Source organism: Chlorocebus sabaeus, chromosome 7, assembly GCF_047675955.1.
Source record: "Chlorocebus sabaeus isolate Y175 chromosome 7, mChlSab1.0.hap1, whole genome shotgun sequence".
In the NCBI taxonomy this organism is placed as follows: Eukaryota; Metazoa; Chordata; class Mammalia; order Primates; family Cercopithecidae; genus Chlorocebus; species Chlorocebus sabaeus.
In genome coordinates, this window is record NC_132910.1 from 34,976,811 (window position 1) to 34,997,811 (window position 21,001).

General features: G+C 38.9%; 1 protein-coding gene across 2 annotated transcripts in view; it reads left to right on the plus strand.

Moving 5' to 3' along the window:
• GPAT3 (glycerol-3-phosphate acyltransferase 3) overlaps positions 1–21,001 on the plus strand; it is a 70,013-nt gene that overhangs the window by 37,383 nt on the left and 11,629 nt on the right. For both annotated transcript variants that reach the window (XM_007999116.3, XM_007999115.3), the window contains exons 4-7: positions 7,594–7,864; positions 13,532–13,606; positions 14,474–14,563; positions 16,548–16,641. In XM_007999116.3, the coding sequence (XP_007997307.1) occupies positions 7,594–7,864; positions 13,532–13,606; positions 14,474–14,563; positions 16,548–16,641 (530 nt within the window). The remainder of the gene's footprint in view (positions 1–7,593; positions 7,865–13,531; positions 13,607–14,473; positions 14,564–16,547; positions 16,642–21,001) is intronic.

Here is a 21,001-nt window from a genome sequence, read left to right on the forward strand (position 1 = left end):
CTCTTCCTTGACATTGAATATTTCTGCTCTTTAATCCCAGTAGCTCTGGTCCATCTCATTCCCCAATGTATACATGCAGTTGGTCATTATACTACCTTATCGTGGTCTCTTCTTTAATCACACTAATCACATTTATGGGTCAGGGAGGAGGTTGGGGATGGTAGGGAAAGATCTAGACCTGGCTTCTTTGCCAAGGATCTGAGCCCCTCAGAGGAGCTTCTCATGCCAGGAAAAGTACGCTATCACCAATAATTGGTGCTGGAACAGGTAAACTCCTCCCTTCCCAATTTTAAAATAATAACATAGACAGGAGTGTGAAATAATAAGTGTACAACTTCATGCATTTTCCAAAATGAACTTGCTCATATACCTCTCATCTAGGTCAATAAATTGAACATTAGCAGTACCCCAGAACATTCCCCCAAAGCCCCCTTCCAGTCTCTGTGGGATTTAGGAATATATTTTTGCCAATTCCAAACTAGATTTAATTTAAAATTTTCCTATAGAAACAGTGTTAAGAGAGACTTTCTAGTTCATGCTATTACTGCTCTGTGATCACCTGTTTTTGAGTGAGTTAAGCTTATGACTGGGTAGGGTTCTTGCTCACACAGACCACTTCAAACAAGGCTTCCATGAGAAAGTGTTTTTCATGCTGAGGGTTTTGCTGCTGTGTTTGGAACACAGGCCATTGGTAGATTAAGGGTCTACTTCTGTATATAAGCTACTATATCTTCTTTGGTCTGCAGTAGACCCTGATTTTCTTAACTGCTTGCTTAGGAAGTTTGCTTTACAACTGGAGGACAGAAAAACTAGTGTGATTTATAAATGCACTGTTATTCTAAGAGTTCACTCAGCTAATTTAGAGTTAATTATGTTTGAGATGGTTTCAACTTCTGCCTTCATTTCCACAGGCCTTTCATGTCTGGTATTATTTGTGTACAAGTGACTTGCTAAAGGCACAGGGGCACAGGGCAGCTTGTGCAATTAATCGCTTGCGTGAGATAGAGGTACAGTTGTAATTTTATCTTCATCCAAGCATGGACTGCGTTGGCTGGGTGAAAGCATTTGGTGTAAGAACAAAGTTCGAACGTTTATGGCTTTACCCTTTTAAAGCTGACTTGTAAAGTAAAAGGAATTTTTTTTTTAGAATTAGAGTTTTACCAATTTAAGAACTGTGGACTGCTTTGAAGGATCAGGATTAATTTATTAAAAATAATGAGATTGCTTTAATGATAACAAAACTAATATAATAATTGAATCTGTGTTAGCTAATCTGATATGTGTTTATTTCTATGTATTCTGAAGACTTTTGGTCTACTCACGAACATTTCTTGGTGCCAAAACAAGTATTTCCTCTCTTCCTTTCTAATCTGTAATTTGAGGTCTGATGCATAGTGAGTGTTCCTTGTATGTTGATTGAATTGAATAGTTTTTCCTGTCAGAGCTTATATTTAGGTAAATTGGATCTGTAACTCAGACCCTCAGTAATCAAAATATCTCAGGAGAAAGTAATATTATGTTTTCAGTCGTGCTCCTTTTGACACCTTATTTTATTTTATTTTATTTTATTTTATTTTATTTTATTTTATTTTATTTTATTTTATTTATTTTGAGACGGAGTCTCACTCTGTTGCCCAGGCTGGAGTGCAGTGGTGTGATCCCGGCTCACTGCAAGCTCTGCCTCGCGGGTTCACGCTATTCTCCTGCCTCAGCCTCCCCAGCAGCTGGGACTACAGGCGCCCACCACCACACCCAGCTAATATTTTTGTATTTTTAGTAGAGACGGGGTTTCACCGTGTTAACCAGGATGGTTTCGATCTCCTGACCTCGTGATCCACCCACCTCGACCTCCCAAAGTGCTGGGATTACAGGCGAGAGCCACCGTGCCTGGCTGACACTTAATTTTATAATAGTACCCATTTTCAGATATTGTGTGCCTAATATTAGAGCACTCATAGTCTGGTACCTGCTGTTTTACAATGCAGATTTTCATCTTAGGGACAACTGTCAGTTCCATGTAGCACTTTATTTTTTGGTTATATCACATATGTACTTGCCACCTCATTTAATAAATACAACATTACAGAAACAATGGAATTCTCCTAGGCATCCTTTCCTGATCCCTTACCCTGCTACTCCTTGAAACTACTACTCTGACTTTCATGCTTATCTTGATGCATACTTTCTTTCTTTCTTTCTTTCTTTTTTTTTTTTTTGAGACGGAGTCTGGCTCTGTCACTGAGGCTGGAGTGTAGTGGTGTGTTCTTGGCTCATTGTAACCTCTGCTTCCTCCGTTCAAGTGATTCTCATGTCTCAGCCTCCCGAGTAGCTTCGATTACAGGTGTGTGGCACCATGCCTAGCTAATTTTTTTTGTATTTTTAGTAGAGATGGGATTTCACATGTTGGCCAGGCTGGTCTCGAACTCCTGACCTCAAGTGATCCGCCCACCTCTGCCTCCCAAAGTACTGGGATTACAGGTGTGAACCACTATACCCAACGGAGTGAGAAAATATCATTTTAAAAGACACATAGTACTTACTCATTAAGGCCAGAATCATCAATAGATGATAATACCATGGGTGAAAGTTTGAATTTACAAAGTTTGATATCCTAAATATCCATGGGGAGCAGGTTATTTACATAGTCTCAAAGTATCTCTCCTTTATAGATGCTTGTACATAATAAGTACGTACTTATTAATCATAAGGAGAAAAAATGCTAATGTTACATGGAGAAACCTGGAAGTACCACTTTAAGCCAAGTGATCAAAGTCACACATCACCAGTCACGACACATTGTTTCCTGATGAGATGCACTGAGAGCACCACATTCCTTACATTGTATTACTTCCAAAAGTGTACAATCTGCATCTAATCATGAAGAAACGTTAGGCAAATCCACATTAAGAGCTACACTACGAAATAAATGGCTCATACTTTTAAGAAATGTCAGTATCTTGAAAGACAAAGGAAGGCTGAGGAACCTTTTCACATTTAAGGAAACTAAAAAGACTTGACGTGTAAATGTAAGGTGCAATCCTGAACCAGGAAAAAAGAAATTGCTGTAAAGGATATTAGTGAGACAATTGTCAAAATTTGAATAAAGTCTGCAGATTAGATGCTCATATTGCATTAATGTCAAGCTCCTTGATTTTGATAATTATAATTTGGTTAAATAAGTGAATCTCTGTGTCCTAAGGAAACATATGCTGAAGTATTTGAGGGTAATGGGTATGATGTTTACTACATATTCTAAGTGGCTCAGGAAATTTTTTTTATACATATAAAGATAGAACAATAAAGCGAATGTGGCAAGATGTTGGCAATTAGTGAATCTGGGTGAAGTGACCTATTGTTGCAACTTCTCTGTACGTTTGAAATTATTTTTTAAAAAGATCTTCCTAAGTTATACCTGGGAGTGAAATTGCTAGGTCATAGGCTCTGAAGGTCTTTGAATTTACTGGCTAGTGCCAAGTGGTTTTCCAGGATGGTTGTACTAATTACATTCCGTTGTTCCACATCTTTACCAGTACTTCACATTATCAGATTAAACATCTTTATCAGGCTTAGGGGTATGAAGGAGTATCTCATTGTGGCTTTTTTTTTTTTTTTTTTTTTTGAGACAGGGTCTCGTTCTGTCACCCAGGCTGGAGTAGTGCAGTGGCGCAATCTCAGCTCACTGCAACCCCTGCCTCCCGGGTTCAAGTGATTCTACTGCCTCAACCTCCCCAGTAGCCGGGATTACAGGCGTGTGCCACCATGCCTGGCTAATTTTTTGTATTTTTAGTAGAAACGGATTTTCACTGTGTTGGCCAGGCTGGTCTCAAACTCCTGACCTCAAGGGATCTTCCCACCTCAGCCTCCCAAAGTGCTGGAATTACAGGTGCAAGCCACCATGCCTGGTCTCACTGTGGTTTTGGTTTGCATTTCTTTGATTATAGTGAAGCAGAACATATTTTCAAATGTTTCATCAGTAAGGCTACTCTTTTATGAATTGCTTGCTATATTCTTAGCCATTTTTAAAACAGAGTTCTTTGACACTTTTAAATTAATTTATTTTATGTATTAATATATTCTGGAAATTAATCCTTTGTCGACTAGATACACTGCAGTTACCTACATACTTTTGAAAGATGCTTAGCTAAAATATAAAATTGAGTTATATTTTATTTAAGTTACACAGAATAAACTAGGTAAGAAGGCAGAGAAAACATTGCACAACAAGTGTGTAGGAGCTGGAGGGCTGGCATTGTTTGCAGATCTCTTCTCTCTTGGCTCAGTCTAATAATATGGGGCAACTTGAACTTGCATTCTTATCTCTGGCCCCTCTGAAAAAGGTTATTTTTAGGAAGGCTGTCTGTTGTCCCCAGTGTATTTCATTCAGAAATTCGCTGAAGAATGTATTCTTCCCTCTTGCTGTAACGAAACTCTTGCACTGCTAAATACTGGCCAGTACTTGGATTGAGTAATGGGCTTTGAGTGGTATTGCAGTGCCTGTAGAGCAAGAGGGTAATTCAGTAGGCACGGTATCGTGGTTCATCCTCTAATACTAATTAAATCTCTTTTGAAGGTGGTGAAAAAAGATTAAACCACTTAGACTTGACTTCTGAAAAAGAGAACCTAGTAATCATTCAAGAACTTACTTTTTTCCTTCCTTCCCTCCCTTCCCTCCCTCCTCTCCTCTCCTCTCCTTCCTTCCTTCCTCCCTCCCTCCCTCCCTCTTTCTTTCTTTCTTTTTTCCTTTCCTTCCTACCTCCCTCCCTCCCTCCTTCCTTCCTTCCTTCCTTCCTTCCTTCCTTCCTTCCTTCCTTCCTTCCTTCCTTCCTTCCTTCCTTCCTTTCTTTCTTTCTTTCTTTCTTTCTTTCTTTCTTTCTTTCTTTCTTTCTTTCTTTCTTTCTTTCTTCCTTCCTTCCTTCCTTCCTTCTTTCCTTCCTTTTCTTTCTTTCTCCTTCCTTCCTTCCTTCTTTCTTTCTTTCTTTCTTTCTTTCTTTCTTTCTTTCTTTCTTTCTTTCTTTCTTTCTTTCTTCCTTCCTTCCCTCCCTCCATCTCTCTCTCTCTCTTTCTTTCTTTTCCTCCCTCCCTCCCTCCCTTCTTTCCTCCCTTCTTTCCTTCCTTCCTCTTTTCTTTCTTTCTTTCTTTCTTTCTTTCTTTCTTTCTTTCTTTCTTTCTTTCTTTCTTTCTTTCTTTCTCTCTCTCTCTCTCTCTCTCTCCCCCCCCTCCTTCCTTCCTTCCTTCTCTCCCTCTTTTCTCCTTTTCTCTTCCCTTCCTTTCCCTTCCCTTTCCTTCCTTTCCCTTCCCTTCCTTTCCCTTCCCTCCCCTCCCCTCCCCTCCCATCCCCTCCCCTCCCCTCCCCTTCCCGTTCCATCTCATTTTGTCACCTAGGCTGGAGTACAGTGGCATGATCACAGCCTACTGCAGCCTCCATCTCCCGGGCTCAGGTGATCCCCCTGCCTCAGCCTCCCAAGTAGCTGGGACTACAGGCACATGCCACCATGCCCAGCTAATATTGGTATTTTTTGTGAAGACAAGTTTCACCATGTTGCCCAGGTTGGTCTCAAACTCCTGGGCTCAAGTGATCCGCTCACCTTGACCTCCCAAAGTGTTGGGATTACAGGCATGAGCCCCCATGCCCAACCCCTGTTGCTCTAATTCTTAAGGTGACTAGGTATAAACTTTGCATATGGAACAAAAACAAACTCCAAAATACCCATATATCCCAAACCTAAAATCATAAAACATTAGCCCTGTAAGAAAACTAAAATTGTTTCCATTCTCTCAGTTTATAAAAGACATCAGTCATGGAGCTGGTGGTTGTCCTAAACAGGACTTGGCTTTTAACTCCAGGTCCTCTTTCCTTTCTCCTCTAGTATTAGTCCTTCCAAAAACTGGACTATTACAGCTCTTTCTACTGATACACATATAACTCTTCCTAGGGATAGGTAATACAGCACTGTCCATTTTCCTCATTGATTTCCTCGTAAACCGGAAAATGGGGTGATCAAAAAAGATCTTCTTTCAGGGAATTTAACATCTTAATCACTATCTCAAAAGAAAATATTTTTCTTTGTAGTCTAATGTCAGAAGTAACCTTTTGTGATACACCCCAAAGGAAACAATGAGTGATCATATGACTGTGAATGTAGTTACTCTTTATCCTTTGAAGACTTTCTCATTTTTTGTACTTAGTAGTTAGAATTGAATGACAGCAGTCATTTTTCAATTCATAAAAATTCATGCTGCTTTAAAAATCATTGGATTATTTTCTTGATGGAAAATACAATAACAACATAGAGAGGAAAATCTAATCCTATTTTCTAGAAATAACTACTTAATGTTTTCATTTTGACATTTTTTCTATGTATAGTAGTTCATAGAGTGAAGCTATAGTTTTAGATTCTGTCTTTTCTTGATTAACATTATAGTATTTAGTAATGGATGCATTTTATATCATTGTGTGGATTAATTATAATGAAGAATGCTATAGTGAACACCCTTGCCTACATTTGCCTACATTTCTAATTATTTTCTGATGACAGATTCCTAGAATTGGAGTTATTGATCATCAGCAAAACTATCTTCAGTCTTTTCATGCCAAACCAACTTTGACTAAGTTGCTACTACTTCCATACTTGTACAAGTTGAATATGAGAGTACCTGTGTCTTTCAAGTCATTGATTTTATCATTGAATAAAATGCTGCTGATTTGCTACTGTAAATAGGTCTTTGTCTAATTCACATTTCTTTTTTCATTAATGAAAAGTTCTATGATATTAACTATTAATATTTATGTTGTTTCTGTGAACTTTGCTTACTGTTATGCAGGAGGCTGTGTTTTTCTTATTAAATAATTTTCATATATTAAAAAATCGGCTGGGTGCGGTGGCTCACTGTAATCCCAGCACTTTGGGAGACCGAGGGAGGCAGATCACAAGGTCAGGAGAGCGAGACCATCCTGGCTGACACGGTGAAACCCTGTCTCTATTAAAAATACAAAAAGTAGCCAGGCGCCTTGGCTGACGCCTGTAGTCTGAGCTGCTCGGGCGGCTGAGGCAGGAGAATGGCGTGAACCCGGGAGGCGGAGCTTGCAGTGAGCCGGTATCGTGCCACTGCACTCCAGCCTGGGCAACAGAGCAAGACTCCATCTCAAAAAAAAATAAATAAACTTTTTGCCGTTTACAGTAAATCTTATGCCATTTTGCTTGCTTTTTGATTTTATGGTTTTTGTCAGGGAGAACAGAAGTCTTTGTTTTTACACAACCTAGAGCTATACTTGGGGATAATTATTTTTGTGTGCGTGAGTTCTTTGGCTAATGGTACACAGGGAAGAAATCCAAGCAAGAGGATTATGGAGGACCAAAACTCCTCTTTATAATTAACAAAGATCATGGGGTAGAGACCATTTCATGCAGACACAGTGATTTCACCCCTTTTCCCACTGCAATTGTTTGTCTCTTACTTCTGAAGATGGCTGATGTCACCCGTTAAACTTATTTACTTGTTTTGCGTATTTAACTTCTACACAGTTAAAGTTTTCCCTTTGGTCAATTCTTCTGTCCTATGGCATTTTCTTATGTCCTGATGCTTTCTTTTAAGGTATTATCCAAAGAGATGAGTCACCCATGGAAAAAGGGCTCTCTGGTCTACGAGGAAGGGACTTTGAGCTGTCTGACGTGTTTTATTTCTCCAAGAAGGGATTGGAAGCCATTGTGGAAGATGAAGTGACCCAGAGGTTTTCCTCAGAGGAGCTAGTGTCATGGAATCTCCTCACAAGAACCAATGTAAATTTCCAGTACATCAGTCTACGGCTCACTATGGTGTGGGTGCTGGGCGTCATAGTGCGCTATTGTATCCTACTGCCTCTGAGGTAAGTCACGTGCCTGGTAATTTGATGATATGCTTGACTCAGCTTTCTTTTTGAATCATGTACATAGTGGCCACATAAGTGTTCTGTGGTGCTTATTCCACCCATTTCTATGTAGGAAATGCCACCAAACATGACCTCTGCAGGAATGTATTAAGTCTCCATTTCCCTTTCATAATTTTTCCCCAAATGAAGTTGTATATTCAGAATCCAACGTGTATCTTAGAATCTGGATCCACTTTGCTATTAGAGTCCGAGCTAACTTGAGGATGGAGAGAAAAGGGAAGAAGAAGAAGGAAGAAGAAGAAGAAAGAAGAAGAAGGAGGAGGAGGAGGAGGAAGGAAGAAGAAGAAGAAGAGAAAGAAGAAGGAAGAAGAAGGAAGGAGAAGAAGAGGAGGAGGAGGAGGAGAAGAAGAAAGAAGAAAGGAGAAGAAAGAAGAAGAAGAAAAGAAGAAGAAGAGGAAGAAGAAGAAGAGGAAGAAGAAGAAGAGGAAGAAGAAGAGGAAGAAGAAGGAGAAGGAAGAAGAAGAAGAAGAAGAAGAAGAAGAAGAAGAAGAAGAAGAAGAAGAAGAAGAAGAAGAAGAAGAAGAAATCATCAACAGTTTCATATTCACTAGAGCATCAACCAACTGTAAGAGCTGACCAGAACCCACTGCCTTTCTTTGCCAGTCCATTGCACTTCATAATTGCATAAGAGAGAAAAAATTCTTGAGTGTGGTTACACATGGGAGACAGCCATTTAGTAGTGTGAGTTTGTTCCATCTAATTCATTGTGATCACGGACTTATCTTATTAAAGGGTCCCCACCTGGGTCCCCTTCTGCTTCGGAGCTTGAGTGCCACCTGCTGAGAAGGCAGTGTCAAGCCTAGTTCATGGAAAGCATGATGTGGAACGTGAGGAGAAGGCACTGCGTGGTGGGATGAAGCTGTAAGTGACCGAGATCTGATTAGCATGGTGGTAGCAGTAGTAGGCATGTATACCAGCCACAACATTATTGTTGATCATCTTGCTTCATTTCCCTGGACATGGGCTTGGCATCCTCTCAGCAGAGCTTTCCAGGCAGTGGCTACCTGCCAACTAAACTTGGCACATGAGTTGAAATCTTTTTACTACCCCCAGGGTGGCCTGTGCTTGCCTCATTCAGATTTATTACCAGGGAAAGTATTGCTTAACTACAGGCAAATGTAGATTTCTAAGAAATCATTTCTTTCTTTTTTTTTTTTTTTTTGCCCATATTGCTAGTTCAGACATTGGGGCATAGTATGTCTTTTGGGAATCGTTTCAGCTGTGATAATGAAGCAAAATTCAAGGTTTCACATACGCTTTTGCTTGAACCTTAAACTAGTGCCCCCAAAGTGGGGTTCATGTACTCTGGGAGTGTACAGGACTATCCATTGGCTTGCAGGAAGGAAATACTAGGGCTCTTATTTATTAAAAGCTTCTGTTCTGGCTGGGCGCAGTGGCTCACACCTGTAATCCCAGCATTTTGGGAGGCTGAGGCGGGCGGATCACGAGATTAAGAGATCGAGACCATCCTGGCCAACATGGTGAAACCTCGTCTCTGCTAAAAATACAAAAATTAGCTGGGTGTGGTGGTGTACACCTGTAGTCCCAGCTACTCAGGAGGCTGAGGCAGGAGAATCGCTTGAACCTGGGAGGCAGAGGTTGCAGTGAGCTGTGATCGCGCCACCGCACTCTAGCCTGGCAACAGAGCGAGCATCCGTGTCAAAAAAAAAAAAGAAAGAAAAGAAAAGAAAAGAAAAAAGCTTCTGTTCTCTTTATAACTAGTGCTTCCATTTATTCTGTTTTCATTCTTAAAAAGAGAAAGGCCAGGGGCATGGTGGCTCACACCTGTAATCCTAGCACTTTGGGAGGTCCAGGTGGGTGGATCACTTGAGGCCAGGAGTTCAACTGGCCTGGCCAACATGGCAAAACCCCATCTCTACCAAAAATACAAAAATTAGCCAGGTGTGGTGGTACGCACCTGTAGTCCCAGCTACATGGGAGGCTGAGGCAGAGAATTCCTTGAACCCAGGAGTCAGAGGTTGCAGTGATCCAAGATCACGTCACTACACTCCAGCCTGGGTGACAGAGTGAGACTCTTGCCTCAAAAAGAAAAAGAAGTTTGGCCGGGCATAGTGGCTCATGCCTGTAATCCCAGCCCTTTGGGAGGCCAAGGTGGGTAGATCAGTTGAGGTCAGGAGTTCTGTATCAACCTGGCCAACATGGTGAAACTCCATCTTTACTAAAAATACAAAAATTAGCCAGGTGTGGTGGCATGTGCCTGTAGTCCCAGCTACTTGGGAGGCTGAGGCAGGAGAAATCACTTGAACCCGTGAGGCGGAGGTTGCAGTGAGACACTGTATTCCAGCCTGGGTGACAGAGTGAGGTGAGGCTCCATTTCAAAAACAAAAACAAAAACAAAAAAATACACGAAGCTTTAGTCAAGTTCAATATATGGTTTGGTTCATATCCAAGGTAACCTGAAGGAAGAATGAGGAATTCTACAGCACAGTGCTTGAGATGCCCTTGTTTGTTATTGGTTAGCTTTCACCGTCCTGTGGGGGCCCAGAAAATGCTGTTGTGATTCCCTTATCTACTAAACAAATGCTCACAAAGTAGATAAGTGACTTAAAATATTTTTGCAAAGAAACTGATTTAAGATAATAAATCAATGTAAACATTTATCACTTCTTGGCCTTTGGGCTAAGATCAAGTGCAGTGATATAAGCATCTGAGAACAAAAAGAAAATGCAGAGTTAACACTCCTACTCTTAGTAGATACTTTTCAGTGTGGAAGAATTGCTTTGTAAATGCTTTTTAAAAGAAGCACCTAGTACAAAATGAGCTTTTCAAAAACCAGATTGTATTAAGATAGATTGTGGTGATGGTTGCACAACTCTGAATACACCAAAAACTATTGAATTGCATACGGCGCTATCTTGGGTCACTGCAACCTCTGCCCCACGAGTTCAAGCGGTTCTTATGCCTCAGCCCCTCCAGTAGCTGGAATTATAGGTGTGTGCCTCTGGGCCTGGCTAATTTCTGTATTTTTAATAGAGATGGGGTTTCGCCATGTCAGCCAGGCTGATCTCAAACTCCTGACCTGAAGTGATCCACCTGCCTTGGCCTCCCAAAGTGCCAGGGGGATCTCATTACAGGCATGAGCCACAGTGCCTGAACTGAATTGCACATTTTTATGGGGTTAATTGTGTGGCACATGAATTGTATCTCAATAAAGCTCTTAAAATACAGACTGTGGCTGAAAACTTATGTCATCTATGAGAACTCTAACACTGGCTCACTTAAACTGGGATACATAATGTTCTGGTCTGTTAATCTAGCAAGTAAAAAGTTTCAGTAGTTTTGAACCCAATTGTTAAACATGTTAAAATGAAAGTCCTTCTGATTTAATGGACAGGAACAAGTGATTCTCCTTGGGGCAAGATGGCAAAACTTTTTTTTTTAAAGTTTTGCATAATTGATGATGAGATTAAACAATAATTTAGTTATTGCATCAGTAACTGACAAGAAAAAAGAACCTGACCTTCAAATTGCTATGTCAAATCTTTAACAAGATTTAACACCTTATTTAACAAGGTATTTATAGGAAAGCATATTCAAAAAGCTTTCTTCTCGCTCAGAATAGTAATAGTATTATACTTATTAGCTATAGTAATATATCATGCTATTAAATTATAATTATACAATTGATAACATTATCATTACGTACAATTGATAATTATAATAAAATTAATAATATATATTTATTAATGTATTATTATATTATCCTATTTTGAGTGAGGACAAATTGCAACATTAATATAATTTCAAAATACTGTATTTTTCCATAAAAATACTTATTTTTTTTACATTCTTTATGTTTCCAGATGTTTTATAATGTACATTATATCAGTACAGCATATGCACATTATTCTTAAACATATTGGGGTACCTGTTCAGATATGTTATTGATGGAGTGTTTCTCCAACTGGGTTGAGACCGCTGCCTTTTATGCTGTTTCTTTTTTTTTTTTTTTTCTTTTCTTTTCTTTTTTGAGACAGTCTCACTTTGTTGCCCAGGCTGAAGTGCAGTGGCACGATCTTGGCTCACTGCAACCCATGCCTCCTGGGTTCAAGCAATTCTCGTTACAGGGATGTGCCACTATGCCTGCCTAATTTTTGTATTTTTAATAGAGACAAGGTTCACCATGTTGGCCAGGCTGGTCTCCAACTCCTCACCTCAAGTGATCCACTTGCCTGGGCCTCCCAAACTGCTGGGATTATAGCCTTGAGACACCGCTTATTTCTTTTGTTTTAAATAATGTTAAACTGCTATGTTAAATAATAATAATCTCCTGAAAGACAGAATAACATAATGCTTATGAAAATGAATTCTGGAGCCAGACTCCCTGGATTCAAGTCCTGACTCTGCTGCTTATTGTCTGTGTAACTTTGGGTACGTTATTTAGCCTTTCTATGCTCCAATTTTTTCATATGTAGAATGGGGATAATGATAATATTATTGCCCCATAGAGTCTTGGGGATGATTAAATGTGTTAAATATAAAAGGTACTTAGAATATTGCCTGGCATACAGTGTTAGCTGTTGCTTTATCATCATCTAATGTAAAACCTGGAATTGGTTAAGACAAACAATTTTATGCTCCAACTATCTGATCAGGAGGTAAACAGCAGTAAACGAGCTTCACCCTGGAGGGGGTTGCTGTTTCTCCTGACCCTTGACATTAGGCAGCCATTGTAGCTTCCCCAAACACACAGGGTCCTTCTGATACTGCAGTGGTGGTCCCCTTCAGTCTTCTTACTGAATACCTCATGCATTCAGCAAAATGTGTATGCTCTTCTGGGAACAGGAAGACATAGATAGGCCTCTGGTTTGATTTGAGAGAGCAATGAGATAATCTAAAGTTTCTGCTTTCTTCATTTGACAAAGATGATTTAAAGAATCTTATTAGTAAAATATGATTAAACTATTGATTTTTCCTCTCTTTTAACTAAATCCTATTTATTTTGAAAGATTTTAAGTCTTTCCTTTTTGAATAATTCTATTTACATTTCTAGAAATTACTACTTTCCTTTTGAAGTCATTGGATGTATATTAAAAGCACTTTTCAAAAAGAAGGCAATGTCTCTATGGAGGTTAGAGATACTATCAGTCACCTTGTTTGCTAACTTCTGAGTTATCTTGAACCATGCAAAAGGACAACAGTTAGATTTGCATTAAAAGATGTCTACATGGTGATATATTTTGGTGTTCTTATTATTAAAGCACCTTTAAATATATTCCCTTCACTAGCCCTCTTAACCCTTTGATGATTATATAGATTTAACTTGATAGTTTTATGGACATTTCCAGGCCTTCTCTATGCAGGTACAGACTTGTTACACATGTGCCTGTTGTTATTTTGCAGATGGCATCATATTCTTTAATTTATTCTGAAACTTACTTTGCTTTTTGTCTCTCAAAATGCATCGTGGAACATTCTTCCGTGTTAGATCTATATAGATTTACCCAGTTATTTTAGTGGCTGCATCATATTTCATCATGTGGATACTCTACAACTTATTTACAATTTTGTTATTTATGAGCTTTTTGGTTACTTCCCTATTATGTGTCAAAATCTTATATGACCCTTTCTTTTCTTTTTCAGGGTTACCTTGGCTTTCATTGGGATCAGTTTGCTGGTTATAGGAACTACACTGGTTGGGCAGCTGCCAGACAGCAGGTGAAATGTTTCCTTCCATCCAGCCATACATAGGATTGTTTTTACTCTTAGCTGTGTCCACAAAGAGAATATTTGTTTGATTCCTATGTATTGCATCATTATTATTATTATTATTTTTGAGACGGCGTCTCGCACTGTCACCTGGGCTGGAGTGCAGTGGTAGATCTTGGCTCACTGCAACCTCCGCCTCCCAGGTTCAAGAGATTCTCCTGCCTCAGCCTCCTGAGTAGCTGGGATTACAGTCACCCACCACCATGCCCAGCTAATTTTTTGTATTTTTAGTAGAGACAGCGTTTCACCAGGTTGGCCAGGGGGATCTTGAACTCCTGACCTTGTGATTTGCCTGCCTTGGCCTCCCAAAGTGCTGGGATTACAGGTGTGAGCCACTGCGCCTGGCTGTATTGCATTAAAATTTATGTTCTCTACTCATTTATTAGAATCCTGCTCACTTACTTCATCTTCATAGTCTTTCTTTGATTTTTTATCATACTTCCATATTAATCGAAAGAAATTGTTTTTTCAAAGGACAACTGAAGAAAGAAAATGAACTGAGTTACCTAAGAGAGTCTTATATAGTGGCAAGCTCATAAGACCAAGACGAAAGAAGCTTCAGTTTATCTTGTTCAGGAATTTGTCATAATAACCTAGTGGTTTTGAGCTACTTTTCATCAGAGTTATGTCCAGTTCTTTTGGTAGACTTTTATGATCTAATACTAAATGCACCAATGAGACTATAAGAATTGAACTGTACTGGTTCACCAGAATAGAATGCAGTATGCTGTTGTGGAAAAGCACATTAAAACTTTCATTATACTGTTTCTTAAGAGTGCCCAGAATGGCACAATAAAATGTTTCTATTTCCTTCAGCCTCAAAAACTGGCTGAGTGAACTGGTCCATCTGACTTGCTGCCGGATCTGTGTGCGATCCCTCTCTGGTACCATTCATTATCATAACAAGTGAGTATCTGCTGCCAACGTGCCTGTCTTTTTCTAGGTCAATTCAGCATGAGATTGACAAGGAAGCACTGGAAGTGGGTGGGAAGAAGTGGGTGGAGTCAGAGTGCTTCCAATGTGTTCATCTCTACTTCTCAGGGTGGCACAGGCATAATGCACAAAAACACTAAATAGCAGTGTTTGCAGAAAGAATATAATAATAAATATGTAGTTGTGCTCAGTAATTGGGCATTTATGGTGTGCAGGCCAGACCCTATGTTTCTTATAGTTCATCCCTATGAGATAGCCACTGTTAACCCATTTTAAAGGAGAAGAAATGTAAGCTTTGGGATTTGTTGTTTAGGGTCACAGTGAATAAGCAATGGAATCAGGTTTTGAACAAGGTCTGTCTGGTTTTAAAAACAATGAAGTTGACAGGTCTCTAGTGTGATGGAAATAGGACTAGACGTGGAGTCTGGAAATGTGGTCTCTAGTCTTAGTCCTGCTACTTCTAAAATTCCATAATTGAGCCTTAAAACAAAATTCTGCTTTTCTCTCCCAGAATTGTAGAGAATGAAGGTAGCAAAGGAAAATAATTAGCTAAGTGAAAGTGATTTTGATTGCATTTGAACTACTTTCTTGGTATCTCAATTTTTTTAGATTTAGCATCATTGTTTTAAAAGTTCTAGGCCAAGCATCTCTTTTTTACTGATTTGGTCTTTCTTTCTCATTTGTAGAAGAGAAACATTTCGCCATTTGGCTTTACCGTGTGGTACCAACATAAAAGACCCTTTAAACATTTTAAATTATATGATCTTGCAATTGGACTATGAGCTTTAAAGTGAAGAGTAAAAGAAAACACTCTGGCAGAGGTGCAGTCAGAAGAAACACCTATAGAAAAGGCACACTTACTACATAAAGAGGAGTTCCTAACTTCTTATAGAATTGCTTCTAATTTTAAAGAAAATGTGCTAAATAATTGTGTATTTGATTCTGTTTCTTCTCTGTATAGGCCCAAACAAAACTACTTTGCTTTATTGGTGTCAAAGGCTGGTTTCACTCTAGGGTAGAGATCCACAAACTGAATGGGAAGCCTATAGGCCAAATCTGGCCCACCATCTGTTTTCTGTAAATAACGTTTTATTGGAACACAGCCGTGCTCATTCACAGCCATGGTTGCTTTTGTGTCACAACAGCAGAGTCAAGTAATTGTGACAGGCATTGTCTGGCTTGCAAAGCTTAAAGTATTTACTGTCTGGCCCTTGATAAGAAAAGTTTGCCAACCTCTGCTATAGAAAGATAGGAGGGAGGAAACTATGGTGAATTTTCTGCATGGACTACCATGAAACCACTAAAAGTGATGTATATAAAGATAAAAATAATATGAAAATGCTTCAGATTAAATAAGTGAAAGCTGTGTATTATCAATGTTAAAATCATGGGCCCCCTACCACACTCTCATCATACTGCCTAGAGATCACCTTTTAAAGATGGGCCCATGTACCTCCAAACTTAATTTTTAAAAATATTCTTAAAAAAGACCAGGCACTGTGCTCATGCCTATGATCCCAGCACTTTGGGAGGCCGAGTGGGGCAGATCACTTGAGGTCAAGAGCTCGAGATGAGCCTGGCCCACATGGCGAAACCCTATCTCTGCTAAAAATATAAAAATTAGCCAGGCCTGATGGCACATACCTTTAATTCCAACTACTTGGGAGGCTGAGGCAGGAGAATTGCTTGAACCCCTGGAGGCAGGGGTTGCCTCCAGGGATTGTACCACTCCAGAGCCGGGATTGTACCACTGCACTCCAGCCTGGGCCACAGAGTGAGACTCCACCTCAAAAAAAAAAAAAAAAAAAAATATATATATATATACACACACACATATATATATATACACACACACACAAACACACACATACACATACACACTTAAAAAATAAGGTGACTATTTACATGCTGTGGCTATTTTAGAAGACTTTGAATTTTCCGTTGTTTGTAATTGCAGGCAGTACAGACCCCAGAAGGGAGGCATTTGTGTTGCCAACCATACTTCCCCAATTGATGTTTTAATCTTGACAACGGATGGATGTTATGCTATGGTAAGAGCAGCTCATTGATATTTCAAGTAGTTACATGTTTTATGGATTGATCAAACTTTTTATTTTGGCACAAATTAGCAAGTTGGTTTTATGTTAGAAATTTGGCTGCGTTATACTATTGTAGCTATATAAGTTATTTGTAATATATTTACATGAGGAATATGTAGTGCAAGAAAAGGAAGGAAAGTAGCCATTATATTTAAGATGGTAAAAATTTAACTTAATGAAATGCAGACATTCTTGAGCTTGATAGTACCTTGTAAAGTTGATTCAGTTTTCCTTGTAAAATCCCTGCCAGTGTTTAATAATGTTTGCAACATTAAATTCTTTCTTTTTACAGTTGTACATATCCCCCAGCCACCCAATTAGTTCTTTCTTTCTTCAGGGACTTATATTTTAACGAGGATCTAGCAAGAAAGGCAAATATTTATATCAGGTTGTCTTTCTCAGTCCTTGCCTGTAGCCCCAAAAGAAAAGAAAACGAAACAAAACCCAAGAACAAACTACAAAGCCCACAGTAAAACTGTATACCTCAGAATAGCCTTTCATGGGGATGAATACAGGAATCATATTCTGGCATTTTTTTTTTTTTCAAATCTGTGTTTTCTGTTGCCCTTGCAAATTTGTCAAGATTTCCTGCATCTCCTTTCTGTGTCAGATAGATTCTGCAGGATAATTGAAGCTGCATGGTGGTTAAATGTGCCTTCAGTTGGTGTTTGCCTGGACAAGGGTCCTAGAGGATCACTTTCTCATATTTTCATGGTGGTGGCTTGGGCTTCAGGGAGAGTAGATGGATTTTATTTCACTTACTATTTCCGAGGATTGATAGTCATGGTCTGGTGTGTTTTTCTGAGAAGGCATTTGAAGGGAGCCATTCTTGATTAAATGTCGCTGCAAGTAGGAGGGTGGAGAGTATTGGCACGTGTGCACGTATTTGACTCTGCATGGGTTACACCATCATTAAGGGAATTTTGAAGGCCTTTGCAAAAATTTCTACTTATTGCCATGTGTTTAATCTGTCTAAAATACATGGTCAGATACATAACTCTTGGACACTATATTTTAACACATTATTAAATTTCTCTAAATACTGAGCTCTTTCTGAATCCAAGGAAGCGTTAGCCACCTTTATGAAAAGACTTATGGGAATTGGTAATTCTTAATCTTTTCTTAGGTTAGGAATTAGTTGATAATTATGTACCTTTTTAAAGAAAAAACTAATATATATCTGCATCATACAAACACAATTTTATGTATAATTTCAAGATGTTTATGGGTTTCCCTAAAGACCGTCCAAGGATCCTCATGTTAACAGCCTTGATAGACGCCCCAGCACAATTCTCAGTGTATGTAATAATCTTTGTATTTATGTGGACAAACACTTTCATGCATTATATTTGACCCTCCCTGTAATCCAATCAGGTTAGGTCTGAGGTTTTATTATAGATGAGGAAGCAGAGGCTTAGGCAACCAATCTGACTGTCAAAGTTGATTTTGTGCTGCTATAACAGAATACCACAGACTGTAACTTATAATGAACAGAAACTTACTGGCTTACAGTTCTGGAGGCTGGTAAGTCCAATATCAGGGTGCCAGCATCTGGCCATGGTTGTCTTGCTGAGTCATCACATGGTATAAGGCAGAAGGGCCAAAAGCCCAAGAAAGCAAACCCACTCCCAGTGCCATTTTGTAAGGGCATTAATCCATTCATGAGGAGAGTACCCTCATGGCCTCAGTATTTCCCGTTATGCCCCTCCTCCCAAAACTGTTGCAAACCATAACACTCCTTGGTCATGGTTTTGTGTTTCAGAAATCATATTCCTCCTGTATTCTGGTCAACAAAGAGTTGAGTATAACCCATTTGTGACCAAGGACCTCAGAACTTTGTTGCCATTTTTCTTACTTTTGGATTGTGTATAACTGCAATTGCAATATATTAGTCAAAATTTAGAAAAGCATAGTAACTGCAAACTGTCCAATGGGTTGAGTGTAGAAAACTAAAGCTGACTGAATTTAAATTGGAGGTGGCGCAAGGCAGATGTGGGATGATATGGTGCCATTAGCCTCCAGACATCATAATTGGCCTCTTTTGACTAAATATAAACTCTTTATCTGAAGAACATCAAAGATCTCTTCTCAGTGACTCTCCTTTTATTAAAAGAAATCTATTGTTTAATTGACAAATAAAAATTATATTTATAGTATACAACAGATGTTTTGATAGATGTATATATTGTAGAATGGCTAAATCAAGCTAATTAACATATCCATTACCTTACTCAGTGACTTTTCTAGTCTTTTTTTTCCTTCTAGACAAAGACCTCTACTTTTCTAAATTTAGAAATATTTTCAAGCTTACAGAAAAGTTGTAATAATAAGAAAATCACAGTAGAGCACCCTTACGCCCTTTATCCACATTTACCTATTGGCAACATTGTGCCTCATTTGCTTTATCATTTGCTTTCTCAGGTACTGGGAAAAGCTGTCTTGTTCTATCTCTCCCTATAAAAATGTGGGTAAAATGTTTGTATTTTTAATATATTTATTTTTAAAATTTCTTTTTTTTTGAGACAGCACCTCACTCTGTTGCCCAGGCTGGAGTGCAGTGATGTGATCTTGGCTCACTGTGACCTCCATCTCCCAGGTTCAAGTGATTCTCCTGCCTTAGCCTCCCTAGTAGCTGGGATTACAGGTGCCCACCACCACACCCAGTTAATCTTTGTATTTTTAGTAGAGACAGGGTTTCACCATGTGGGCCAGGCTGGTCTCAAACTCCTGACATCACGTGATCTGCCCACCTTGGCCTCTCAAAGTGCTGGGATTACAGGTGTGAACCACTGTGCTTTTTTTTTTTTTTTTTTTTTTGAGACATAGTCTTGCTGTGTCATCCAGGCTGGAGTGCAGTGGTGTGATCTCGGCTCACTGCAACCTCTGCCTCCCAGGTTCAAGTGATTCTCCTGCCTCAGCCTCCCAAGTAGCTGGGATTACAGGCGCCCACCACCACATCCAGCTAATTTTTGTAGTTTTTAGTAGAGATGGGGTTTCACCATGTTGGCCAGGCTGGCCTTGAACTCCTGACCTCAAGTAATCCACCTACCTCAGCCTCCCAAAGTACTGGGAATACAGGTGTGAGCCACCATGTCTGGCCTATATTTACTATTTATTTCTAATATTTACATTGGAAATCTGAATACATCCAACTCTTAAGGTTCTTTCTTGCTTTCCTTCAATTCATATTTGTATCTCGCTTTTTCATAGTGAAAATCCTGTTTCCCAAAAATATCAATATGTTTACTAATTTTCTCGATTCTATAATACATCTAAAATTATTTCAGAATTGCTTCACTACTACAGACAAAAATCTAGTAAAAAGAATTCAGAATGTTTTGCATCCAAGATGGAGGGTATGTGGTGAGACACTGTCTGTGTAAGTTTCTTGGATGTTTCCCCCTTCTTTTAATGCTATTCTTTTATTCACTTAAAATACAATTGGGTTCATTTGCTTCAGTTTGCTTTAGTTTGTCATTTGTTCCTTACTGATTTACTTTTATTTATTTTTTGAGTATGTAGGGTATCAATATGTTTCCGAATGTCAAAACAAAGCAGAAAAGGTATACTTATTGAAGTGCTGCTACCTTCCATGTTCATTCCATCCCATTCCTTCCTACTCTTGTAGGTTCATTGACTTTGGTATTTCTTTTTGTAAAGATAAACACATGTATGTGTATTATTTCCCCTTTAGTCTTATGCAAAAGGTAGCATACTGTATTTGTTCTTTTGTCTTTTTCATTTAACAATATCTCCTGGAAGTTACTCTTTATCAGTCATAGAGATCAACCTTGCTGTGTTCCCAGCTGCATAGTACTCCATTATTTGTATGTACTATTGTCTATTTATCTAATTTCTTATATTTGGACGTTTAGGTAGTTTCTAATATTTTACCATAACAAGTAATGCTGTAGTTAATAGCCTTGTGCATATATATTTTCATTTTGTTGGAAGTTTATCTTCAGGATAAATTTCTAGGAGAGGAATTATTGAAATGAAAGATGAATGTATATGCAATTTTGTAGATGTTGCCAAATTTTCTTCCATTTGTGTTGTAATCTGCTGCCTTCTCCCAGGCAATGTATGAAAGTTATCCATAGCTTTATGTCAGAATGTATTGTCAAGCTTTTAAATCTTTGTCAGTGTGATGGGTTTGAAATGGTATTTCAGTGTAGTTTTAATTTGCATTTCTCTAATCTTGACCAAGTTGAAGAAGCTCTACTTTTTGAAGTTAGAGGATTGCTAGCACAAGAACATAACTTAAAATTCAAAAGTGCTACTAAAGAATACCTTTTTGCTTACATTTGACCTT